Source organism: Plectropomus leopardus, chromosome 7 (genome assembly GCF_008729295.1).
Source record: "Plectropomus leopardus isolate mb chromosome 7, YSFRI_Pleo_2.0, whole genome shotgun sequence".
Classification (NCBI taxonomy): domain Eukaryota; kingdom Metazoa; phylum Chordata; class Actinopteri; order Perciformes; family Serranidae; genus Plectropomus; species Plectropomus leopardus.
This window is the reverse complement of record NC_056469.1, coordinates 32,896,643-32,908,723: the sequence shown is the minus strand read 5'-3', so window position 1 is coordinate 32,908,723 and position 12,081 is coordinate 32,896,643. Positions and strand designations below refer to the sequence as shown.

The following is a 12,081-nucleotide window of genomic DNA, read 5'->3' as shown; positions in this document are numbered from 1 at the left end:
ACATTCATGGCTTTTTTTAAATTTGGCTTCAAGCACAAACTCGTGTCATTCAGATATCAGCTCCCACTTTGGTCACCACATTTGCCTGTGGTGGTTGATTTTGAGTTTTTATTTTGTTTAATTTTATATTATTTTATTTTATTTGTCAAGAAAACAGGTCTGGAAAGCATGTTTTGTTTAATGACTTGATTTTTTTGGTGACTTTTTTAAGTTGATTTTTTTTTTGAAAGGCATGTTTACTTTAAAAAATTCCATAAATACATTATTTATCACAACCAGAAATTATCAATGGATTTTCAAATTTCCCCACAATCCTTGAATACATGATGTGGGATGCTAAAATTATTTTGGATAGAGTTTGGATCTTATATGTTTAAAAATGGCCAGCAAGTGCGGTAAGAAAAAAATCCCCAATATTTTTGGTGCTTGAAAAATGCTGGAATTTTATTATTATTATTATTATTATTATTATTATTATTTATAATTATTATTATATATTTTTTATTTTTTGGGCAATATTTCTATTATTATTATTTTTATTATTATTATTTTACCTATATAGACAGGTTAATTTGCAGTATAAGAAGCAGAAACTATGGCTTTTCTTTCTCTTTACCGTCTGTCAGTAGACAGACAGTAACAGTTTCGTGCAGCAAGAGGAAACATTTTGATCTTTGGTATCATCCGGGTTAAAGTCAGGTGAAACCAAACTTTTGGTAAAACGAGCGTTTCTAAGTGACTCCACTTCCTTCATCCTCCTGTGTGACTGCCATTCGTCTTTAGGGGGTTGGGGAGCCATCAGGGCTCCAGTGTCACTCACTCATGGAGGGGTCGGGGGTTTGGCTCTCCAGTTGGTCCGGAGTACCTGCTAATGGCTCCGTGGGTAGACACACACACACACATACACACACACACACACACACACACACACACACACACACACACGTACAGAAGAGCCATTGTGTGGGTCGGGGTGAGGCCCGGGCGCTGTAATGGGGCCAGGAGTGGATGTGGCTGACAGACTGACTGACAGGCCGGTCGCCATTGACGATCCGTTATCTTGGGAGGGAGTCGGGCCATCTCCGTCACGCTCTTCATCGTTCTCCTCTATCTGTCTGTCCATCTCTGTGTCTTTTTCCACTCTCTCATCGGCTCTTCCTCCCCTCGCTCGCCCTGACGCCGCCTCCTCCTTTTCACTCCGTCACTCGTTGTCGTTCAGATTTTCTCTCACGAGCAGCGAAAACCTGTGAAAGTCTGCAGTTTGTTTCCTCTCAGCTGGAGTCTGTGCTCAGTTTCAGATCAGCTGTTTTTGTAGAAGGACGTCGTGTATTCGCTAAAAAAGACTGAAAATAAATATATTAAACATGCTGATAATAATTGGGATTATCTTCATGCAGGCGTGTGACAGCCCGTTCTAACGCCGAACTCGTCAAATAGTGCCGCTCCGTCAGTGCTTTCGGCGTACAAGTGTGACGCCAAAAGCCACCTCGTACGTCTCTTTGTTCCTCCTTTTTTAAACATTAATCTTCAGGTTGTTTTCTTGTCAAGTTTTACTGATTTCTTGCAATTTGCTCATTGCCTTTTCCCATGTTTTTAAAGACAATTAAACCTTTTTGCTCAGGATGCAAAGGAAGTTTCAAGTTCAAGTTTCACCTACCTCCACGTGAAACATGCTCAAGCAGCATCAGATGAGAACGCCGTTTTTATCATACAATGGCGGACGGGTGGATGGCACCAGGCATGTCCACATGCAACGTGCACAGGTGGCATTACTTAACATCTCGGTTGGATGAAACTGGCCATGTGCACCTGAAACGCTGAAGAACAGCGTCAGGTAATAACGGTGCTGATAACAGCCTAATATAAGGAGCATGAGTGCCCTTATAGGACGGGCGGAGAGGTAGATGGGCACAAAACCACCAAATTTTGTGGGGGAGTCCAGGGCTCGCTTCACGTGTGGATGTGTGTGGGGTTTTTTCTACACCTTACCATGTGCCTGTTTTGCATAAACCTAACCACTGTGATGATGCTGCGTCATCTCACCACGTCCATTTGTTGACATCACGGTGTGTAAAAACAGCTGATGCACAAGGACACCTAAAACGGCATAAGTAGACGCGGAAGGTCGCTGACAGAGCGGCACATGTGACGAGTTCAGAGTGAGAACGTGTCACATGTGACATGTCTCGATTATGATTCTGTTTAAAATAGGCTCATCAAATGTAGAATTTTCTAATGAAAGTTTTGATCACGTTTAAAATTTCATTGTTTTGCATTTCAAATCAGTTTTTCAGTTTTAAAGTCCATATTAATAGGAAAGTTTTAGTACTGTGGTCTTGAAGTCATGACTTCAAAATGTTTAATATGTGAAATACAGTGTTTTTAAAGCGCAACACTTCCTACTTTCATCCACACGTCTGATATATTGATATATATATATATATCAAATATTGTTGAGTCGCTGCACCTGGAACTCAACCTCAAAGTACTTTGGTGATATTTTATTTGCATTGGACACAAGTGGCATGTTAATTTTGACTGGATTTATTATGAGTTTTAATATCAGAAGTTTCCAGCATTGAAAGCAGCGCCTGACAGTGAGGAAAGAGGTCAAAGGTCACGGCGGCTCATTAATCGATCAAACAAACATTCCAGATGCAGAACACAGAAAAGTTTAACACTCAGCAGCTGAGATCGATCACAGAGGAAAAGGTCAAAGGTTGTTTCCTGTCAGTCTCTCAACTCAAACAGAAGCTGATCGATACATGAGAGGCGACCCGATAATCACCCGATAACCACCCGATAACCACCACATAACCACCTGATAACCACCCGATAACACCGAACCAAGACCTGATCTGCTCTGTTTGAAACATCAAAAGTATCACTCAAACTTGAGTTATTGATCACATTTCAATTGATCCACAAATAACAGCAAACAGAAAACATCAGCTGTGGGAGGAAACTGAAACAAAAAATAATTTAAGTCAAATCAATAGTATAAAATTAAAAAGCATATCTATCGGGTTCTCCTGGTCGTCTCTTTTCAGGACATGTTCATTGTAAGTAAATCCTTATTCAGACTTTAACCCTTTGAAGCAAATTGCTTTAATTTCACTTGGAAACACGGGGTTAAAGGCAGTGAACAACTTGGCAAGAAATGTACCACAAACAGCAAGAGATAAGTAAAAGCTGACAAAAAAATGACCTGAAAATTAGTTTTAAGAACAAGGTGGATTATTAGAGAATGATCACAGAACTAGGGGAAAATGTCCAGAAAAACATATTTACAATTAATTTATTCGTACGCAATTAAATCATGTTAATTCATTACAGAAAAAATAAGATTTTTTTCCCAACTTTCAGAAATTTTAGGGGGGTCATTTTCTTGTTTTCTTTCTTTTTCTTTTGCTCATTTGCAGGTAATTTTTTTTGTAACTTTTGCCAATTCCAACAGCTTGGTTCTTTGCTTTACTTCAGATGTTTGCACTTACAGTACTCAAAAAAACCCTGTTTTTTTTGCTATTTAACCCTTCAGATTTTAAGCAAATTGCTTTGATTTCTTTAAAAGCATGAGGAAAAAGACAGAGAGCATCTTGGCAAGAAATGTCCCGCGAATTGCACGAAATTGCAAACTGACGGTGTTGCGTGCGGCCAGCTCCTGGATTTAAAGAGACCAAAGTGTATTTTTTATGTTTGTCCAAACTATATTTGCTGCCTTCGTGTTTGTGAGTTGTCTTCTCCTCCGACCACCGGGGGGCGACGTTCTTATTTTGCTTCAGAAAAAAACGCACAGACTTTCAACTTTCTTAAAAATCGACCTGTTGAAACAATTTTCGGTTCCCAGCGGCGTTTCCCTTTCGCCCGGCTCGTCTCTAAGCTACTATGGCTCCTGCTCTCCGACGGGGGGTCGCGACCTGTTTGTTTAGGATGAAGGGTGAAAGGTTAAAGGTCATGGTGGCAAAAGGGGGTTAAGGTTTGAGGGAGGTTGATGTCCAAGGGCTTAAGTGGGCCTTTTAGTTGAGAGCTCCTCTCCTGCGCTGACAGACGCTGACTGATCTCTCCATCCTTCACCCTGACACACAAACAGCATGAAGGTAGACCAGGAGGAGGAGCGAAGACTGCCAAAAGATTTTTAAAATCACAAAAAAATTTAAAGGAAAAAGTTAAAAAAAAAAAAAAAAAAAGGGGGGAAATAGTTTTTTCCTACATAAGTCCAGGCTAAGCCTCCAGTGTCCTCAGATCCTAGAAACCCCCCTGTACGGCACACACTGTGGTCATATCAACTTTATTTCAAAAATATAATCAGGAAAATTGCTTCAAAATGAAACAAAAAAAAACATAATGATAAAAATAATAAATAAATAAACTGAAAAACAAAGTTCAGAGGATGTTTGTGATATTAAGGCAGTACATTTAAATTGGACAAAAGAAAGAAAACAGGAGAAAAGATGCAGTGGAGGGAGAGAAAGTGATGGATGATGGGAGAAAGAGGGGAGCAGGAGGTGATGATGAGGAGAAGCAGTGAAGAAGAAAATGATGAGGAGAACTACTGAACACTGTCGCCTCCTAGTGGCAGAACGCAACAACCGCCGCACAAATAACTGATCCACTGAAGAAGAAAAGACCATTTAACCCTCTTTCAAAAACACAGGAAGAAAGCGATGAACAAATAAAGAATAAAATACACAAAATTAGGAAGAAACAAGCAAAAAGTACATGAGAATTACATAAAAAATGAAAAAAAAGAAAGTTAAAGAAAAGACCTGAAACAAATGCTAAAAAATCAATAATAATTAATAATAAAGTAATTTTTCCCTTGCTTTTTTCTTTTTTCTCCAGACATTTTTCCTTAGCTATTTTAAAATAATTTTCTCAATGTACTTATTTTTTGCAATTTGTGGTACATTTCATACATACATTCATACATACATATATAGGGTGTGAAAGGTAAGTTTCTAAAAAACAATCACCCAAACTTTTAAAGACAAAACACAATGTTTTAAAGATTGCCAAAAAAAAAAAAACCAAAAATGGACAAAAAAAACAATTCCCAGTATTTTTTTTTTAAAGAAAACATGCCTTCCATACACACAGGCCTGCAGGTTTTACCTACACGTCCAAGTTAAGCCCCGTGTCCTCAAATCCCCTCTGTCCGACACACACTGTGGCCATTTCAACTTCTGACAGTTTATTCTAAAAGATAATCAGGAAAGCTGCCTCAAAAAAATGTAATAACAATAAAAACTCTCTGAATGTGGAGTCTGGACGTCTCTGATCGAACCCAAAAGTGTAATTCACGCTGAAATCCTCGTATCTGCACACAGTAGCTTATAAACACACAGACGCATAAACACTTTCCCTCTCTGACACACACACTTGTGAGCATACCGAGGCTTTATCCCACTGTGTGTGTGTGTGTGTGTGTGTGTGTGTGTGTGTGTGTGTGTCGGCGGGGTCATCACCCTCGGCGACAGAAAGCCGTCCAGTCGACCGGCCTTGGTGCCGCGTTGGTATGTTGAGTGTTTATAAGGCGTGGTGACCCGTTGTGACCTTTGACCCCGGTACAAGAGGGGGGAGGGTGTGGTGGTGGGGGGGTCACATGTACTAACACCACTTTGTGCAAATGGTTAACCGGACATGACCATGACGACCTAATTGTCCTCAGCTCTTTAAAGGACCATTCTGGTGTTTTTTTGTGTCCTTTTAACAGAAATCTCAGCTGACTGAAGCTGCTGCTGTTCTGCAGAATGATTTACTCCTGTGACGCGTAGGAAAGGCGTTTTTGTCAGTAGACTCCTTCATCACGCGTGTGTTTTTTTGGCTCAGCATCTTGGACGTCGTGTGTATTGATTTTTGTGACATCATCGTTATGAGGTGATAACAGGAGAGGTTTTACAGATCATGGAAACTGCATTACTGCAGCTTGATGATGAAGTTTTACTGATGAAGACGAGCTGCTCTCAACACAATCAAACCTCCTAAAAGATTTAAAATACAGAGCACGGTTGTCAGCAAAAAAGTACATTTTTAGGACTAGATGTTTAAATGATGGTAGTTTAGGAGCTAAAACTCCCAAAGCACCTTTAACAATAAAACTAAATTTTGAGAGTTGAGGGAATCTCTTGCGTTTCAGCCCCATCACAGGCGAAGGTCAGTGCTCGCAGACTGAACGAATAACAAGAAACAATTCACAAAGACTGCATCCAAAAAAATACAGAAGCACGAGATTCACTTAAAAATGTGCAAACCACAAATTTTTCAGCGTGCACTTCGTCTTTGTCAGAGTTTTGACTCCGAAACGTTCGCCCCTTTGAATTGTTTGCAGCATTTGCTGCTCAAAGATGAAATGCACGTGACTCTTTTTTTACCAGCTGCTCTTTTTGTCTGTTAGGGAACATTTTGCAGCTTAATTTTCCTGCGATGTGCCGTTCACGTGAAAAGACTCTGATCTCAGTGGTGTTTTGTTGAACGCAGCAGTGAGATGATGATGATGATGCTGCTGCTGCGGTCACATGATCCTGTGGGCGGTTTAGCACACAAGCGTCAAAGATATCCGATATGGAACGAGTTCAGATTAATCGCATATTGACTGGGATGGAGTCCTCATTTTTAAAAAAAATGTCCATTATCCTTAACAACATCAAATATGAACCCTGTGTGTGTGTGTGTGTGTGTGTGTGTGTTTGTGTGTGTGTGTGTGTGTGTGTGTGTGTGTGTGTGTGTGTGTGTGTGTCTGTCTCTGCCTGTGTCTGTGTGTTGGAGAGAAGGAAGGGGGGAGAGATAAATGAATGAATAATTAAGTAATAAATAAATAACTACAAAAAAGAAATAAATACATAACTAAAAAAAAGTTTAAAATAAATACATTAAATTAAAATAAGTATTAATTAAGGTATATAAATGAAAGTTTAGCAAATTGGCTGGACTTTAAATTCTTTCAAAATCAGGGTTGGCCAAGAAGCAGCTTAATGAGAAATTGCCCAAATTTTGAAAAAACAAAACAAAAAAAGTAAAAGCCAACCCCCCAAAAAAGGAAATAATCTCAAGAAAGTGCAAAAAATATTAAATTGTATTACTTATTTATTTTTGTTCAGTAACACATTTTGAAATCTGTAGTTTTCTGGACATTTTTTCCTATTTTTTTAAATAATGTTTTTTACCTTTTACCTCCTTGTCACCTTACTAATTTTTTACAGTTTACGGGACATTTCAAGTTGCTCATTATGTTTATTTGAAAGAAATCTACCCATTTTCAGAGGTTTAAATGCTTGTGAAAGTGGTCTAAATGCAGCACAGTGAAATGTATATTTATGTAGGTGTTTAAGGGTTAAATTGGCATTTAATCTGATACAACCTCTCCCACTGCCTCCATCGTGTTAACATGAATATGCAAAAGGAGATTTATCTAATTTTTTTTGTGTCTGCTGCTTCTTTAACTTACTGCGTCCCCTGTTTCCATCTCTGTCCTTCCTCCCTCCGCCTCTGTCATGACATCATCTGTCCTTGCTGTGGTTGGGGTTTAGTTGGAGCGCTGCTGCTATATTAAACCGCCCCCGATTTATTTTCGCCCTCTTTGATCCGTCCTCGTTAGAGCCGCCTGCCGCAGTGCCACAGGGCCACGGGCCCCGCCAGCCTCCACTTTATAAACCCTCACAGTGTGTAAAATAAAACACACACACACACACACACACACACTGAGCATGTGGATAAAACCAGCAGTAAAAGTTGGGTGTGAAAGTGAAGCGGATTAAACAGGCGCAGTGTCATGGTGCAGTGAGCGCTGATGACGGATACAGTGAGCCGTGTTTCTGGAGCTGACGGGAGGTTCGTTGAGTTGGTGTGAAAATTCACAGCTCAGCTGTGAAGACTGAGTCACTTTCTGCTTAAAAAACTCAAACTCCGAACCTGAGATGAAGTCTGATGGTGGAGCACAGAAAGGTGCGCACGTGAAAACTTGTCATGTAAACATTTTTTGGCTTATTCGTTCTGCAGCCGAGTTAAAACATTTCAACAATTATTGAAAGATTGGACTGAAATTGTGCACAGATGTTTATGTTCCCCTCAGGATGAATTGTTGATCTTCTGACTTTTCATCGAGTCAAATAATTTGTCTGATATTTTATTCTAGGTCCAATTATCTATAAATAACAAAACAAAAACAAAACTGCATTTGTTGCTGTCATGCAAATTTCAGCCAAATCTTATAAAATCACAGTATTTTTGAGACTGGATTATATATTTTTAACTTCAAAACTTCCTGTTTGACTCCCGTTAGTAAAAGTAAAAATTGAGTATTTTTAACAACAAACAATAAAACACTCACCTGTCTGCTCTCTCCTCCCGTCCTCCCTGTCTCTGTCTCGCTCTGTCTCTGTTTCTTTATGTCTCTGCCTCTCTCTCTCTCTCTCTCTCTCTCTTCTTTATGTCTCTATCTGCCTCTGTCTTTGTCTCTGTCTCTGTTTCTATGTCTCTGTTTCTGTTTCTTTATGTCTCTCTCTGTCTCTGTCCTGTCTCTGTCTCTCTGTCTCTGTCTCTTCATCTCTCTCGCTGCCTCTGTCTCTCTCTCTTTATGTGTCTCTCTGTCTTTGCCCCCTGTCTCTGTCTCTGCCCCTGTCTCTGTTTCTGTCTGTGTCTCTTTCTATCTCTCTGCTTCCGTCTCTGTCTCTTCATGGCCCCCTCTGTCTGTGTCTCTTTATGTCTCTCTCTGTCTCTGTCTCTGTGCTGCAGGAGGGGAAGGCCGACTGCAAACAGGAGAAATGTCCTCTGGTGTCAGAGGACTGTGCTCTGGTGGTGAAACAGACGGGAGCCTGCTGCGAGAGATGTAAAGGTAAGACAGACAGACAGATGGACAGTTGGACAGATGGACAGAGTTATATTGACAGGACTGTGGAGACTACATGAAAATCCTGAGTTGTCCTCTGATTGTTCACATTGAGCTCAGGAGAGGAAATTAACTCTTTGTGTGACATCTTTGTTAATTCCTTATTATTATTATCACAATAATTCAGCCGCAGCGACAACAGCAGCGTTCGGAGACGCTTTATTACAGGACGACTGTACCTGCAGCTGCAGACAGTAATAACACACCGCTAAAAAAACATCGAGATGCTAACCAGAGCCTCTCTCTCTACACACACATACACACGTACGCACACGCACACACACACACACACACACACACACCCTTCAGGAACCACTTTATGCTCAGTACCTAAACAGCCAGACCTGAATATGACCTGTGGGAGCAAAACTGCGTTATTTACCTCATATATTCTCTCACGCGCGCACGGCGCGCACACACACACACACACACACACACACACACACACACACACACACACACACACACACACACACAGAGCTGCAGGGTGTGGAGACGGTGCGGCTGATGGAGGGTTCACTGTTGGGTTTACAGGCCACAGAAATACAGTAACTTTTATGAGGCAGAACTTCCTCAGCGTACCTTCATCTCCTCCTCCTCCTCTTCTGCTCCGCTCATTGAAACATTTTATTTATTCGTTTATTTATTCATCTGTAGTATCCTCAGAGTTACAGAAGCACAAAACAAGCAAAAATAGACTTAACTTACCTCATTATATGGGGATGGCGGCACGGCAGGTCCTCCTCATCACAGTGACCAGCCTGATGTTTGTTTTCTTAATCAACAGAAAATTATGTCGTTATCTCGAGAAAACAGGCTTCGTTTTCTTGTGATAACGATATGAATTATTGTCATCACAAGAAAAAACAGCTTTTTTTCCCGAGAGAATGAGAAAAATGAGCCGTGATCTCGAGAAAGCACATAGACACACACATAGACAGAGACACACACACACACACAGACAGAGACACACACACACTCACAGAGACACACACACACAGACAGAGACACACACACTCACAGAGACACACACACACCTATCCCTCTTCAGAGGCGCGGCCCTTTTGTTTGTGGTTCGGAGTTTTACGAGGCAGCACTTCGTTAAGAGAGGTGGAACGACCTCAACTCGGACTCGGAAAGCCCCTCGTCGCCACGACAACCTGTGTTAGTTTCTATTATGCGGTTGACTTGATGGCCACCGAGACCAAATTTAGGACCCCTCTGTGTCGCTGCTTTGGAAAAGTCCCAAACTCGTACATGTCATATCGCTGTTTTCTCACTTTGATGAACTCATCGACTCATTTTAAAGAGACTCGGAGCCGCAGTGGACCACTTTATTTGCTTTACTGCCGTCATTAAACAGTTTATGATGTAAGAGTTAAACTCGGCTATGAGTTTATTTAAAAAGATGTAAAAACACCACACAGTCTTTTTCTTGATGAGCTCCCTGATCAGTGACGGAGAGCAGACAGAGAGAGGAAGATGTGGTATGGGGTGATGAAGAGGACGCGAGTCTCGGTGGGATCTTCTGTCAGATGTGAGCTCCGTCTGCACTGATACACCGTCACAGTGAAGAAACAGATCAATGGCAGTGATCAGGTTTCATTACATTGATCTGAGACCTCTTACTGTAACTGGGATGAAATGAAGAGGCTTTTTATTTCGTGCTGAGTGGACGCTCGCTGGGTTTGGAGTCACAGACTGGACGTCAGACTGAGGCCGCGGCCTGATCAAAGGTTCCTCACTGAGTGAAATAACACGAAATATCATAATAAAAGCTGCCTGAATCCTCTACATGCTAAAGAAAGGAGCTTAAATGCTTCCTTTTTTTAATCTCCTTCAGCATGAGAAACACTGGACTGTTCATGATCAGAAGGCGGGTTTCAATTAACCCTCAAATTGCACAAATTTTAAAATTAGTCCAATGGAAACACATCAATTTAAAAAAAACTCTTTTATCTAAAAAAAAACTCACTCTCAGTATGTGAGCAGTATGTGCAGGAGCCACAAGCGCTGTTATTGCATCACATAACTCTGAGAAAGTTGAGCAGATCATCTGGAAGTCTTGATTCTACAATTCCTCTGTGAAATCGTGGACTATCAGCTCCCATGTATTAGGGGCTCGCCTTTCCATTATGGCAACACGCCTACATGGCCTTGGATTGGAAACAATGACGGCTAGTGCGGTGGCTGCGATAGACATAAAGCTGCATAAATACAGATCACATTATCAGTGCAGCCAGATGTTTCTTCCTGAGTCTCTAAGAATTCTCCTTCAGATCTTTTGTTCACCTCACAGCGTTTTCTATTCAAGTCCAAGAAAACTGTTTTTTTAAATATTCAGCCGCAGCCTTTAACTTCAGTCTGACTTAAGTCCAACTGACAACTTGATTTGAACTTGACAGAGACAAAAATAAATACATTTCTTCATCCCAAATAATGAAGAAAAACAAAATGTTTATGACTCTTTTCTTCTCTCTCAGGCTGCATGTTGGATGGACGATCTTATAACAGCTCTGTATCCTGGACCACCTCCACCAAACCCTGCATAACCAGACGCTGCCAGGTGTGTGTGTGTGTGTGTGTGTGTGTGTGCGCGTGCGTGCGTGCGTGCGTGCGTGCGTGCGTGAGTGCATAAAAACCAGAGGGAGAAAGGAGGGATGGAAGAGAATAACTAAGCAAGAAGGAAAGATGCATGGAAAAGAAGAAAGGGTTAAGATACAGGTAGAAGACAGATGGGCTGAACATGAAAAGACAGAGAGGAATTGGCAATGAAGCAAAGTTAAAGTAAGAAACATTAAAATACAGCAAAAAGCAGAATAAACAGTGTGAAAAATGACAGTGAGGAAGCAAGAAAAATGGAAATGAAAGATCAAGAAACAAAGTGTGATCAAAGGAGGAGGAAAAGAGAGGCGAGAAAACAAAGAGAAATGTAAGACGAGAGGCTTGACGGTCATTTTACCGAGATTTAAAACCTTCCAAATGTCCAAACTGAAGAAAGTTTTTCCTCGCTGGTTGTGACAGGAAGGTGTCATCACTGAGGCCGACGTTCAGTGTGTCGTCCACTGCAAGAACCCCAAAATCCACCCCAAGAAGTGCTGCCCCACCTGCCCCAGTGAGTACCGACCCCGTCTGAATCACAGTCACGTTTCTGTCTGTTTACATATTGTTAATTGTAAAATGAAGATTATTTTATT

At 41.0% G+C, this 12,081-nt stretch overlaps 1 protein-coding gene across 2 annotated transcripts in view; it reads left to right on the top strand.

Annotated features, from left to right (window-relative positions):
• The window catches only part of bmper (BMP binding endothelial regulator), a 37,011-nt gene that overhangs the window by 11,018 nt on the left and 13,912 nt on the right, over positions 1-12,081 (top strand). For both annotated transcript variants that reach the window (XM_042490158.1, XM_042490159.1), the window contains exons 3-5: positions 8,731-8,830; positions 11,368-11,450; positions 11,909-11,999. In XM_042490158.1, coding sequence (XP_042346092.1) covers positions 8,731-8,830; positions 11,368-11,450; positions 11,909-11,999 — 274 coding nt within the window. The remainder of the gene's footprint in view (positions 1-8,730; positions 8,831-11,367; positions 11,451-11,908; positions 12,000-12,081) is intronic.